At 39.1% G+C, this 15294-nt stretch overlaps 3 protein-coding genes across 12 annotated transcripts in view; 1 reads left to right on the forward strand and 2 right to left on the reverse strand.

Annotated features, from left to right (window-relative positions):
• Positions 1 to 2441, reverse strand: part of LOC116840397 (protein hu-li tai shao) — a 27392-nt gene extending 24951 nt beyond the window's left edge. For 9 of the 10 annotated variants that reach the window (XR_004377342.1, XR_004377341.1, XM_032807057.1 and 6 more), the window contains exon 1: positions 1676 to 1843. The gene's annotated coding sequence lies outside the window, so the exon portion shown is untranslated. Of the gene's footprint in view, positions 1 to 1675; positions 1844 to 2285 lie in introns of those variants that run through there. The other variant, XM_032807049.1, reaches the window with a different exon arrangement.
• A 2651-nt stretch (positions 2442 to 5092) lies between these two features.
• Positions 5093 to 11241, reverse strand: LOC116840285 (SAP30-binding protein). Its single transcript, XM_032806810.1, has 2 exons — positions 10819 to 11241; positions 5093 to 9636 (listed from the first exon to the last, which is right to left on the reverse strand). The coding sequence occupies exon 2, from the start codon at positions 9455 to 9457 to the stop codon at positions 8321 to 8323; it is 1137 nt and encodes a 378-aa protein (XP_032662701.1). The 5' UTR covers positions 9458 to 9636; positions 10819 to 11241; the 3' UTR covers positions 5093 to 8320.
• Positions 11242 to 13090: 1849 nt separating this feature from the next.
• Positions 13091 to 15294, forward strand: part of LOC116840210 (lysosomal alpha-glucosidase-like) — an 8749-nt gene continuing 6545 nt past the window's right edge. Inside the window, exon 1 of the mRNA XM_032806667.1 lies at positions 13091 to 13320. The gene's annotated coding sequence lies outside the window, so the exon portion shown is untranslated. The remainder of the gene's footprint in view (positions 13321 to 15294) is intronic.

Consider the following 15294-nt stretch of genomic DNA (forward strand, 5'->3'; position numbering starts at 1 on the left):
AGAGAGAGAGAGAGAGAGAGAGAGAGAGAGAGAGAGAGAGAGAGAGAGAGAGAGAGACGCAAGATCATAAAGATCGTTTGAAATTCCATTCGCTGGACGTTGTGACTTTTATTAATTAAATCTGAGGCGTATCGCTTCGGTTGACGCCGAGTTGGCCGGTCATTTTTCAGCACTGACTTCTATATCTTCGACCCAAGTATTGATACAGATTAGAGCGCATATCTCTCGTGTTTGCACTGTCAATAAATAACAGGACACACAGTGCAACAACGCCCCGGCGATAATTGAGCGTTCAGAGCAATTAATTTCTTTAACCGTCAATCAGGTGAACGATCACGCGGATACGCCGACGACAATCGCATCGCGCCGAATGTTTTTCGTTCCAAACGCTGACGTCACACACGCGAAAACGAGGCACGTTAGTGCGGATTATCGTCGGTCGGGCGACCGGCGAACGGCGAGCGGACACTTAACGCAATGACGTCATGCTTAATCACAGATTATGCTCGTCGCAGGGAGCGAGCAGCGTAGAGCGCCGTCAATTATGAAAGCCCGGAGTAACGGTGACAAAAATGAAACAACAAAACGGACAATTGACCCTCAATTACAAAAGAATCTCACACACACACACACACATACATATGCAAACACACGAATCGTATTTTTCGTACGCAATCGCGTTTGACGGTTTCTCATACAGACTAGCCGTGCCGTTGCGAGTTTCTCTCAGAGATAACGGCCGACGAATGTGTACAGGGTGTTCCCTAATAAGCGGACGCGCGACTTGAGAAGCGAGCCTCCTCCGTGGTGCGGCGAATTGCTCGCGAGACTTCGCGGAGAATGATGCAAGTGATCTCGCCTTCGGCTCCGGTACAACAAGCTACTGAACATTACGCCGACCTTTGCGCGCGAGACAGAGATGCGGCTGTATCGAGTTATTGGGAGAACAATCGGCGGTGTCCCGATTCGCACCGTTCGACTCCGCTCGAGAGCGGGAGTTTCCTCACTCTGAAACGTGAAGATGGAGAAATTAGAGGCGACCGATAGAGAACGAGACCTCTCTCTAAGCCGACGGACGGGGACTTGAGCTCCGGACGGTTCGCGTGCGTCAGTGACGAGAGAGAGAGTGAGAGAGAGAGAGAGAGCACACATAATTAGCCGTGCGGAACGTTTAACCCGACCGTTGATCGATGGGTCGCCGCCACCCATCGCTCGGCGCGACAACTGCGAGACACGAGCTCGCCAGAAGCGATCTGCCCGCAGGGTAGTATAACTCGCCAGGACCAGTGACAGAGGACGATGCAAATGGCGACATTTCGGGGGCGAATTTAGATTTCGATCGGTCGGGCGATTGAAAGGAGACGGAAAGGCGGGAGAGATGGAGACGGAGAGGCAACTCGGGCCGAGCGTCGGTCGAGCCGGAAAAATCGCGGGTCGCGTGGCATGCACGTAACACGTCCGAGTGTTAACGTACCCGTCGCCGCCGAATCTTATCGGCCGACACACCCCTCGCGCTACGTCATTCACCGTCTAGTTGGGCGCGAGCGGGCAAAGGAGCGTACGCGCGCGAGCGTAGCTCGCAGGAAGTCGTCCGGGTCTGCGAGAAGAGCGCGGCTCGCGTGGCCGCGCGGAATAACCGTGTGCGGTCGGCGGCGCCGATGACGGTGACACTTACCTACAAAGGAATCGCCAGCCGCCGCCTTCTTTCCCCGAGAGAGGAGATATGCCCGTGCCCGTTTCACCAACCGTACAACACACAGAGCTCCGTCCGTATCACACCGCGCGCGCGGCTGTTCCGTTCGATGAACAGCTTCCCCGCCTCCGCCTCCCCGCCACCACCACCACCACCACCGCCGCCTCCGCCTGTGCGTCTCTGCCTCCGCCAAGCCGCCGAAGCTTCTGACCGTAGCTACGTTGGATGCTCCGCGACCTCCTGAGACTCCGTCGCGTTGGGATTTATCGCAGGCGCATTGATAAACGTTCCCGTGCCGTGTCGAACTGAAAGGAGCGCGCGCGCGCGCTCGCGAGACTGCCGTCGGGATTCGCGTTGAGAGAGAGAAAGCGAGAGAGAAAGAGACAGAGAGAGAGAGAGAGAAAGAACCGCGAGCTGTCCCCAAGGTGACGGCGTTTTCTCCTTATTGCGTCTCACAGAGACCTGCGGAATATCGCATTGCCGGAGTCGCCGTTTCGCGCCGCAACAACGTGTGCCCAGAATCGATCGCGAGCTCTCGCCTAGCCGCGGCCGTTTACTGCCGCTGCTCTCACTATGCACTCGAGTTACCTACCGGGTAAAACGCCGCGTGCGCGCGCGCTGCCACAAACGCTCCCGGAACACCGGGCGTGCGCTAGATGGGCAGTGGACTGAACGCCACCGTGAACGTCCTCCCGCCACCTGTCGTCGACTACACCTGCGCCCGCAACTTCCCGTCCACCATCTTTCGGCCTGTGTTCGAACAACTTCTGCACTAGTGCGATAAGTTGCAGTGAAACAAGGGATCTGTTTTCTACATAGACATAATGGGTGCTTTCCATTTAATAACACAAGTCGACACAAGCATCATTCTGTCTTTGTCCATATTCAATGAGTAACTAAGGCCGGTATTCATAGTCCGATCTTATATTTAAGATCATCTTAAGTACTGTCTTAAGATATCATGAACCAATCACAGAGCTGTATTCGCATCTTAAGATATTACTTAAGATGGACTTGACATTGAATTGAAGATTCGATTATGAATATCGGCTTAAGATAGGATGATGCTTGTGTCGATTTGTGTTATTAAATGGAAAGCACCCAATATATTTAGACCGAGCGTTTGCCTTTATTTGAGATAGTGCGTTCTCTCTCAGGATGAAGTCTCATGGCACGTATTTTCGCGTAACGCGTAAGCGCGTAACCAATAAATTGCGACATTTAGTATTTCTGTTGGAACTTCTAAAAGAATAGAAAGATGTGATTGGTTACGCGGTTACGCGTTACTCGAAAATACGTGCCATGGGACTCCACTCTCATTCGCGCATAACACTCACGTACCATGCACGAATGAAAGAGAACGCACTATCTCAAATAAAGGCAAACGCTCGGTCTAGATATATCATGTCTATGATTTTTTATTGCTGTAAACTGGCTATATTAGTTCTCTCTCATTTTTCTTCCACCAAATTTTATCTGTATATCTGTCTCTTTTTAAGTTCCGAAAGTGTACATTAGTTCAGCAATAGAAAACAGGTCCAAGTATACTTTCTCACTCAAATGTTCTTATTGCACTATATGTGCACTAGTTCAGAAGCTTTTCGAAACCGAATAGACCTCATGAGTCTCTTCACGTGCACTCGATCTTACTTATGAATCATGCAACTTTGCCTATGGTATGAAATCATGAAAAGTGAATAATTTCGCAATACTTGGACGCAATCATGGATCTTTTCTTCTAATGTGAACTTGTCAAATATGAACAGTTCCATTTTTAATGTTTCATTCTGCACTTTTTGCGAGTTTATGCTAGGGAAAAGGATTCATAATTGATTCCCTGAGCTAATTTATATTGGTGCAATGAATTAGAATGAAATAAGTATATTTTGTTTTACTTTAACTTATTGCATCAGTATACACAGTATCTTTGGAAATTCTTTGGAAAAGAACGGTTTAAATAGTTCCGAGAGCGCGCGATTAATGACGTCATAAGTCTCTACTAGCCAATCACAAAGATTGGTTGATAGAGACTTGAATATTGAATTCCGCGGTTGTATTCCAATGTTCACTGCCAGTACTAAAAAACTATAGTTTATATTACGCATACTATAGATGAATTCTGAACTCTTATCGATGAAAGAAATTGAAAGAATAAAGACCCAGCAGCATACATCAATTAGATTCAAGAATTTTACACAGTTGCAAGCAACTTTGGTTACGTTCAACGAACGCAACGGTTGCGCATCCGTTAACAAAGTTATTTATGATTAACGTAGACTTTTAGATTACCAATAATATTCATTTTCCATTAACACCACCAATGATATTTATCCAAAAGTAAGTCACTCAAGCGTTGTGTTCACTGACGCACAGTCTATCTTTGCTGATTGTCATTACCGTAAAAATCTATAAACAGGGCCAATATTTCACCGTTTGTACTCAAGGGTGCGTTCAGATTTCCTACCCGGGTGCACTCTATTACTAAAAACACTATAGTATATATTACATATATTATGTATGTTTCTTGTATTATAGCATATTCAACTGGCTCTGGGTTATTCAGCCTACGTTTATCGGACAAGTACTTATAAGCTTTATGATTGGCTAGTAGAGACTTATGACGTCAATAATCGCTCTCAGAGCGATTAATGCAGGATTCACACCGTGTCCGATGTCTGACGTACGACGTCTGATATCCAATAAAAGAATACGACGTACGACGTCCGATATCCAATAAAAGAATACGACGTACGACGTTCGATATCTAATAAAACCAGCTTAAAGTTGGTGGCACACAGAAAAATTTAAGCAGTAAGACGTAAGAAGTAAACAAATTGACCAATCACAGTCGTTGATTCTTGGACCATAAGAAGAATCAATGACTGTGATTGGTCAATTTACTTACTGCTTACGTCTTACTGCTTAAGTTTTTCTATGTGCTACCAGCTTTAGAGTGCACCCAGGTAGGGAATCTGAACGCAACCCAAGCTTCTTAAATTATTTTTCTAGGCCACGGAGATTTGCTAGAATACTCTTCTCTTTGTAATAAAAAAAAAATATTTACATAAGTCGTTATTGAAGAGAAAAATAAAATTTCTTCTAAGAAAGAAATAAAAATATATGCGATAATTTTTTTTAAATATTCCGGATGCGATCCATTATATGCTACAAATGCTTGAAGCACTTGAAGGAAGCTACGATTGATCTGTACGGCGCTTCAAAGCACTTATAGTATCTGATGGATCGCACCCCTTGTATAATTCTGAAGTGGCGGCAAATTTGAGTTCTTCTTGCGAAAATTTCAGAATATATAATTTCCAAAGTGTAAAAGCTGTAGGTAAAAGGAACATAATGGCATTATTGCTTTGTTACAATCATCAACAAAAAGAATACACATTATAACTTGCATATTGTATATTCCGTTCTCCATTGTGACACAAGAGCGTGTATATACAAAGTCCTCTGAAAGAATTTAGTTTCTTCATATAAAAAATGAATCCTGTCTATCTTAGCAAGCGTTTCACATTGATTCGATCGATTAACACACACGAATCGCTAGTACTTTTATTCGTCTCGCACGTCCAGATCGAACGACTGCGTTTAATGGCAACAGAACAAGCAGCTGACTTGTAAGATTTTCCGCCGGATATATAGTCCAGCGGTTTATCCTTTTCCAACATATTTACGAAGCGGTTATCACATTTTCCAACATACTGAACGTACGCTTGATAACGGCAACGCAGGCGTTTGTATCCGTCAAAATCATCGCTCGTAACTTTCGCCGGAAACATAGTACAAAGCGCTAATATAGCGCTGACTGTCGCAGTTCACATAGTTTTGTAATGTCTAAGTTTACCGGTGCGTCTTTACAAAGATAGTCCTGCTTAAGCGAAAGTCACATTGCAATACTATATCTTTAGTATGACCTGATTTAGAACGCCACATGTGTAATTATTTAATTATGATTACAGATGTAACGTTCAGTAATTAATTCTCGGTGTACCAATTTCAGTATTGGAATTTCCTTTTGGAATAATTTTGTGGTGTAAGAGGATATTCTGTATTTTCTAAATTTTATTCTTTTCTAGAAATTTTTTAAAGAATAAAAACAATTTTTTAAAATTCTTTGATTTATTAATTAATAAGATGGTATACCGAGAGTTAAATAACAATGCTTCGCAGGCACACACCTTTTCCATACTAAAGTCGAAAAGACTACAACAGAAGTACTTTCGATGAATAGAAAACAGAAAAACTCAACGTACCAATATAATTCTATTTAAAGTTACTTATTTTCTGTGTTTTTAAAATAAACACAATCTCACTTTCTGTATCGGTACCTTTTCTTCAATTAATATATTTATCTTAATAAAAAGGTCAACTAAATTCGGTGTATACGTTGTATTGAACTGCACATATACACGATGAAAAATAGACACCAGTTATGTTGCGAATGTAAAGCCAAGAATTAAAAAATTCCTTCAAGCACGAATCTCAAGAATAACGCGAGCTTTCAAGTCAACAGAATTATGAAGTCACTATAGTTTCATAGTTTTTTTGTATTGTAATTGATTTCTTTTATGCTGATTTGAAAAAGTATACGATTGCATATTAGAAACATGAAACTTAGAAAAATAAGATGTGAAAATTTATTTTAGTTTTTATCTTTAATCGAGATAAACTGTATTTATTCTAGCAGAAAAAGTAAATTTTTCCTTCTAGATTTCAATCAATAAATTTTTTACATCCATTCGGTGTCAACATTTAACGTCATTTGCTTTTCTTGTACAAGTATTATTAACTTGTGAGATTTAAATTTGAGTTTCTGTAGCTGTACAGATTCTTGTATTTATCATTCAATTCTTAAGCGTTTTAAGTCCCTTCATATTCAGATAGCACAAAATGTTCCGAGATCATTCTGAATGTGATCAAAGATGTTCCGAGGTACTTTTTAGGCGTTTTGGTTTAGAATGACAACATGTTTAGGGTGATTCTCGGATGTATTATGCTACTTGGGTACATATGTATCTGTTGAATGCAGCTCAATGAATTTTTAACTTCTTGAATTTCTACAAGTTCCCAAGTTTTTTCAATTATTTTGAAACAGTGACTATTTAAATTTATTAATATCAAAATTCATTAGATCATCTTACTTATTTCTATTATGGGTTGCAAAATCAGTGCATTTGTCGGTTCTTAATCATAAAATTCTAAAATTATCCAAGTCCTAGCCGATTCTATTTGTCATACATACTTTTCGATTCATAATACCTAGGTTCTTGGATTTGCAAATCTATGAATTTTTAGATTATTAAATTTGTAGATTTGCACATCATACATTGGTCACACTCACATTCACAAATCGAATTATTTAGATCTTTCTAGACATTTAGATCGATAAGTCTCCAGAAAATGCGATTGACAATTTTATAATCTTGATTTCTTTACAAGTTCTATTTCTTCTGCATATATTTAACATCAAAAAACAAAACTCCAAAAAGCTTTGGCAATCCAAGGACCTATGTACACAAGACACTAATTTCTTTTCCTTGTAAGTTCATATCTCTTATATATAAAGAGAGTTACATTTTTAATCTAAATTATTTACAGTATATTTTGATCTATGATTGTGTGTTAGATCTCTTCTGTTCTTAAATGTACGAGTACCTACGTTCCTGCGTTCTTAGATCCTTGTATCCTCAGACTCATAAATTTAAAAACTGTCGGACTTTTTTGTAATCTATTATTTTCTTTTTGGTCTTGCAACTTTGTAAATTTCAAGTTCTGTTTACTTTCTACAAGCTCTGATTCAAGGATTTAAATAGAGATTTAAATATCTAAAGCTCAGAATCAAAGAACTCAGTATGTATAGATTTTTATTTCTAAATCTGCACACACAGACATATATCTTGTGTATGACCGACATCGTTTTTATGTACTTGGCATTGCGATCTTATCGTATTGTTTGACAAATATCTTGTCAAGAGGTCTTGGAGAGGTCTTGGAACTATTCAACTAAAAACATTGAAAAATACAAAAACCTAAAAAATAAAAAAAACCTCTAGAATATTTTTCTCTCTTTTTCGTCAAAGGTTTCATAACTTTTGACAGAGAATAATGTTTATAACGGTTAATATTATTTACAATATGTTTACTTTGCAAGTATATAAATTCTCGAATTCTTAAATCCTTGAATTTGAATTTGCTCAGATCATTAAACTCTCGAGATTTTAAATTTATACACTTTCAAATTCACTGTAGAAATATATGTGCTTGAAAATTCTTTTCTTCCCTCCTCAAATGTTTGACTCCATAAAAGTTCAGAAGAATCGTTAAAGCATCTAACAATATATAGATCTGCTTCATTACGTTAAAATTTTTCTGTTTCTTGCTTTATATTTTTATATACAGACTTTAGCTAGAAAGAAATGATTAAACCATCTCCAATGAAGATCATCGTTTCAAAAATAATTTTATCAATCCAAGGATCTAAGTCTCCTAAGAGGTCGTCGCATTCATTTTTCGACCTCAATTTTTTTTCCGCAGTCTCGTAGTTCTCTCTAATAAGAAATAGTGTGTACCTTAATATTAACATTATATTTAATATTTACACTTTTACACGATATGTTACAATCTTTTCTTCGGCAAGGAACCGAAGGCCGATATAACGGTGGGTTTGGTGCCAGTGGCGGAGGCGGAGGATGTAAGTGTCGTTAAGGTGGGTTGGGTGAGAAGGACCGTGGGCTTACCCGTTGCGGCGGCAGCGGCTGCGGCTGCAACAGCAGCTGCGGCGGCAGAGCCGCCAGTCGCCACTTGGTCCCATTTACTTTTCCGTTTCTTGGCGTCGTCCTCAGTACCGCTGGTAGAGCTGTTTGGCCGCTTCGCAGTTCCCGACACGATCTCAATCTTCGTCTTCTCCTTACGCGCCTTATCCAGCTTGTCCATCTCCGCCTTCTGCACCTTGGCAAGCTCCTCGTAATACGAATCCTTGCCCCACTTGAACGGGTCGAATCTGTCCGGCGGATAGTTGGTGCCCAGCTCGTTAATGCTACAAAACTGAATGAGTTTTTCGTAAATCGAGGGATTCCGAAAATCCTTGCGCTGCTGGATCAGCAGATTCATGTCCAGCCCGCCACTCTCCATCTTCCGGTAGAGCTTCGCGATCTTCTCCTGCAGCTCGGAGGGACATTGACCCGCCGGCTCCGGTGGGATCGTCACCCCATAGAGATCCCCGGTCTCAACGCCATCTGAAAGCAATTCTCCGGGACGCGAGGTGGGCGACCGGCGTTCAGCGCCGGCGGCGACGGTGGCAGTGGCAGCGACGACGGCAGCGGTAGCAGTGACGGCGGCAGCAGCAGCAGTAGCAGCTGTGCTGGCCGGGAGACCATTCTCCTCGGTGCGTTCCGCCACCGTCGCGCTCGCCGTCGTCAACAAAGGCACCGGCAGTGCAACGGCCGCCCCCTCGTCGTCGGAGACTACCGTGTCGTCAATATAAGAGACCAATCGCTGCACCTTCGTGGTCGCGTCCGGCAAGTCGCTACTACCGAACTTGCCGACGACGGGACTGTGCGAGGCTGAACGGCCAGATATGGGACTGATGGATCGGGCCTGGGGCTGACGACCGACTTGGGCATTATGCGGGGCGGCCCCCTGGGGAGTGTTCGAATTCTCCTCCTGTAGGCGCTCGTCTTCCACCCCGTCCTCGCCCTCCGAGTCGGTATAGGTGGCCGTGAGAGATGCCAGAGCAACACTTTGTACAGACATGGTTAGTTGGCTTTGAGTGCCCACCGTGCTACCAAGCGATATTTTGTGTGGGAACTCACCGGTCTGGCGTAGTAGCCTGGCCCAGCGCAAGTGAGCCACGTAAGGCTTTAGGCGCAAGGACAGGGAGGTTTTTATAGGCCTGATGGGCGCGTTGAGCTTTGGTCGCGTTTAGTACGAACCTGAAATTCAATTATACAATTGTAGCAGTATATTATGTAATATCTTTAGGATTCACGTTTGTTATATTAAACAGATAACCCTTAATATGATTAACCCTTAATATGATAAACAGTATTAACCCTTAATATGATTTCTAGGTTATTTTAGAAATAGTCAATAATTTTATGCTTTTGTTTTGCAAAAAAATAGAAAAATCACAAACATTAGAGACTATATGTTTTGAATAGGAAATAAAAACTTCAAATAATGAAAAAAAATATTTTATTCTGATTTTTTTACTCGTATATGGGAAGAAAAATAATATTGCCCATAAATGATCAATGAATTGCACCATGTTAGCAGAAAGCAGCAAATCACACACGGAAACTTAATAAATATATTTTTAGTATGTAATATTTAAGTTTATAGAATTCATTGTTATAATCAGATAGCAATATTAACTCCTCATATGACTCGTCGGTCATTTCACAAATAGTCAATAATTCTATGGTTTTCTTTTGTGTTTTATGAAAAAAGAAAAAAATGTTATCTTGGTTTCTTTTTTTCATATATGAGAAGAAAAGTAGCTTAGAAATTACTAACATACCAAATAAATAGAAAACAGCAAATCACATGAAAGGTTAATAAATATATTTATGTGCATTTAGTGTCGTTACTCTTAACTTATAGATGCTTTCATTATTGAAAATTGGAATAATTCATCTTAAGAATTCAAATATCCTTGTTATTGTATACGTTTTTGTATATTCAAATATTCATATAAAAATCAAATGAGTATTTTATAAATAATTTACATACTGATTTATTGATGCTCTGTTTAAGAGCTTATGTTATTGTCATGCCGTACTTTTAGCTAACAAGCTCATGTGCATTATATTCTTTGTCTTAAAATTTCTTATGATTGAAATATGATTGAGATATGATTGAGTTGATTTTAGAAAGAAAACCGCATGGTCGATAATCACCGTGATGAGCGATTGCAAACCAATTATGTGTTATTACGATCAATTAGCATAAATAAGTAGCAAGAACAAACAAATAGTCAGCATCAATGTTTAAAATGTATGGACTTGTTAAAATTATCCAATTTGTGTATTTGAGGTCAAGCTGAATGTAGCAACAACTAAATGTAGGTTAGAGTGAAACAATTTAATCGTTAACGTATGAAAATCTGTACTCACCTCAAACTTTCAACGGTCCACGGTCACCACAATCGATTTAAACTTAACAGTTTGTACATTATCAAGTTGTAGTAAGATTGCCAAAAGAATATCCAATAAACCTGGCTAAAACGAGATTACTTCACCATCAGCGCGTTCCTTCCCGAGATACTTTGCGTCTAAAGCAGTGTTGTCAGGTAGTTCCGATATTTTCCCCCACATGTGAATTTCAAGATCTCTCTTGGAAACTTTCAAATCTAGGAAATTTTCCACTATTTCGACTTGGGATTTATTAAGACGGTTTTCTTGAAGACGGTTACAAATAAGTAGATCTTTTAGAATTATAATTGAAATGTTTCCCGACCTGACTACGTTTAAATTCGTTGCAGCTGAGAAGAAACAGAACCAGAACGTGTGCAGTCTCCACATTAGCCGGTTATTTAGTGAATATTCAATGAATCGGTTATGCCACGCAGAACGTAGTATTAAGCCCTATGCACAATGCCAGGCACAGGCAACAAGAATAGGCATTAGCTAATTGGAACAGGAAATAGAAATAATTGACCAATTCGAATTCCCTGTTCCTATTGCCTGTTGCCCAAATCCCGATCCACAATAGGTATAGTAAGTTTTAAGCCTTAAGAAATTGATCAATCCCACTCAAATTTGAAGAAAATAATCGACTGTAATTAAACAGCTATTATGGCTCGGGACTAATGGAGGATTCACCCGCATCCAATGTCCAACGTGCGACGTCCGATATCCAATAGGAGAACAGCTTTCTAATAGAGAATTCTCCATTAGAAAGCTATTCTTTTATTGGATACCGTTGACCAACCACAATTCATTATTTTTAAAATAATCGACTATGATTGGTCAATTTCTTAAGGCTTAGAAATTAAAGCAAGGTTGTGGATAAGGGGACACACTTTTCGTAAAGGGCCATCTACAATGGAGAATCGTACGCCGCAGCAGTAAGAAATTGACCAATCGTAATCGATTATTCTTGTAAAAATCCAATATGATTGATCAATTTCTTATTAATACGACGTACAATCTTCCACTGTAGATGACCTTTAAGTCCCGATCTACAATAAATGTAGTAAGCTTAAGCCGTAAGAAATTAATCAATCACAATTGATTATTTCTCTATAATTCCACTGTGATTGGTCAATTTCTTAAGGTTTAAAGCTTACTACACCTATTGTAGATTGGGGCTAAAGGCTCGTCTACAATGGATGCTTTCCAATTGCTTAACACATCTTGACACACATGTACACAAACCAGTTTATTGGTTACATATTTTCTAAAATATCTTGTAAAAGATAATACAGTGTATGCAACTAGAAAGTATCCAATGGTTTGGTTTCACATCGTGCACTTGATACGCGTACTAAATAGTAACTTTCTATTAGATAATCTTAATATCGACAATGCATATCAAGGACGACGTATTCAATCAATACAATATGTTTTGTTGATGAATATTGGTTAGATCTGTTTTTTGTAACTGCACTGCTGAACTAATGCAAAAGGTTAGAGTGAGAGAACGTATACTTGCCTTATTTCAATTTATTGCACCAATTTAGCAGTGTAGTTACAAAAAACAAAATCTTTAAATTATATCGTGTAGAGATTTTCCTTGGTACCAACATTATCGCCTCCAATTTTCGGGAAACTGTCGCCTAACTATGAGTATTATACTAGCTTAATATACCCTTGTTTATATATATCGTGATATATATCACGACCAATCATATATCACGACTCGATTTTGTTTATGGTTACGGATACGGATATGTTTACGGACCATTGCACTCGCACCTTATGGCTGTAAAGGCATCTTTAAATAGGAGTGTCCGAGCGTCGAGCGTTAAAGCGTTAGCCAATTAACATATCAGATCCCAGAAGTATAATTGTAGTTCTTACGGAAAGTGGCACGTTGATTGGCTACCGCTTTAATGCTCAACGCTCGATGCTCTCATGTAAAAGCACCTTAAAGGCACCTTTAATGGATCGCGCCCTTTATTGATCGCAACTGTGGCGACAATGGAAGAATCCGGCACTACACTACTTGAATGTTTAGTGAGCTCTTTTATCGGATTGGTGTATTCTATTAGATTTAAAAAATATACACCAATCAGATATGAGAGCTTACTGAATGTTTAGTGAGCAATTATACTACTGAATGCATCCAACAGTGAGTGCATCCACTGTTACAATCGCTTGTTGAGCTTTTGCTCTGATTGGCATATTCTTTTAGATCTAAAAATACATATACCAGTTAGACGTAAGCGCTCAGTAGAGTATATAATACTGGATACACCCATTGATAAGAGAGCTGCGCGAGTGACGTTTCAAGCGAAATTTTATCCGGAGACAAACTTGGAGATAAGTGCTATAGAAAATTGAAATATGCTACATCAGATATGCATTCTGATCTAATTCTAAATCGAACTCTGGTCTAATAACTTACACTTTACGATTTAATATTGCCGAAAAAGAAGAATTGTTACAGAATAAGTGAGTGACATTTTGAGATAAGGCATATAGTTATCAGAAAAAATGTGATAGGGCGGTTCTTTCAACTTCTTGGTAAGTTAACTGATAGTTAAATCATATGTCTGTTTATGTTTTTTCTTTAATTTAGACAAAGACAGATTGATCTTAACTATCAATTAATTTACCAAAAAGTTGGAACAATCGGCTCATAGTGGTAAATATATATATATATAATGTGTGTGTGTGTGTGTGTGTGTGTGTGTGTGTGTGTGATGAAAATATGTGGAGTCAGACATATATATTATACAATAGTGATAATTTTACATAAGATTCAAGCGATAATTATTTTTATTCACCTTTATTAGGTAATTATTTAGTTTAGCGGCCTCACCTCCGATTTCGATGAAAATAGACTCAATCGACGCGTTTTTGCATGCCAAATAACTTTTTCCTCTGACAAAATCGTCGTTCTCTACTGCGAAGCGAGATATTAATAGACAAAGTTGAGGGCGTGTTAGGTTAGAAAATCTGTCATACCATCTATCTCTAGCTATGTAACTGAGGTGCTTCGCCCCCCAAACCCCCCTATCACGGGGGGTGGGAGCTATAGTCTCTTATGCTTAAGCTAAAGAGTGAATTTCTCACAAAAGACTGTAGCTCCCACCCTACCGTGTTACGGGGGGCTGGGGGGCGAAGTCCTCCAGTTACATAGCTAGAGATAGATGGTATGACAGATTTTCTAACCTAACACGCTCTCAACTTTGTTTATTAATATCTCGCTTCGCAGTAGAGAGCGACGATTTTGTCAGAGGAAAAAGTTATTTGATATGCAAAAACGCGTCGATTGAGTTTATTTTCATCGAAATCGGAGGTGAGGCCGCTAAACTAAATAATTACCAACTTATAAAAATAAAAAATGTTTGTTGATAAATAATCCTTATAAGAAATTAATAGTGGTACTGTAATAAATTGACGAGTGACAAATTACTCTTGCGCCTTGTAATTTTATTACTTTTGTACAAGCAAAATAAAAGTACTGCAACAATACTTAATGAAACAATAATTAATCACTGGCCAATATATATTACAGCTAGAGAAAATATATATTTTATAAAAGGATATTATTTAAGTAAACAAGGATATTATTTAAGTAAACATTAAATTTTAAATTTTGTGAAATGCTTACATAAATGTAATTCATTGTTGCGGCTTCGTTCTTCGAGGTAGAATCAATTTGTTACTGTCAACTGGAGAATGAAACCTGTAGGAGACGATGAAAGCATGAAAAGGAGAATAGAGTGAAATAAATTGATGGATAGACAAATGTCAGATAAGTAACTAATATTCTAAACCTATATAGATGTATATTATTTATATCTTGAAGATGCATGAATATGCAATACAAACTCAAAGTTAACATATTTTGCTATCGGCTTTGTGAGCACTATAATTTTAGATGTTGGATTGATTCTTTTCTTTGATTAATGTTTTTGTTCCAGCTTTGGGAACGAAGATATAATGTTTTTCCAAAACTGCTGGGATTAAATCATAACAGAGACCATCCAGCCAACAAAGGCGAGACTGATCCATTCAACAAAAAGAAGACAGATGATTGATCCAGCTAGTGAAGACAAAACCTTTGCTAATGTTTTAGCAAAGGTCTTAGCAAAGGAGCCCGATTACCGTAAGAAAAGACGAAATACTTATAAAAATTAAAATAAGAAATGAAGGAATCTTTGATACTATACATATACATATACTATGTATATGTTATATATACATACTTATTACACTTGTTATATGAGTATTTTATTTTAGGATAGGTTCGCTTTATATAAAAAATATACTCAGACGCGTATTGGATCACGTCGATTCTGTTGAAGGCGATCACTTTCACAAGGCTTAGACTGGAACGTAGTTAAATAGCGAGCAAGCCATCAAGTTGCATCCAGTTCAGTAAATATATTTTCTTTTTCTTCGGTTCTTTTTTTTTTT

Source organism: Odontomachus brunneus, unplaced genomic scaffold (assembly GCF_010583005.1).
Source record: "Odontomachus brunneus isolate Ranch 3 - 2012 unplaced genomic scaffold, Obru_v1 Obru_scaffold_009, whole genome shotgun sequence".
In the NCBI taxonomy this organism is placed as follows: Eukaryota; Metazoa; Arthropoda; class Insecta; order Hymenoptera; family Formicidae; genus Odontomachus; species Odontomachus brunneus.

What these genes read in the sequence shown, in the direction of transcription:
- LOC116840285 (XM_032806810.1), bottom strand. Translation starts at nt 9,457, where the DNA reads ATGTCTGTACAAAGTGTTGCTCTGGCATCTCTCACGGCCACCTATACC.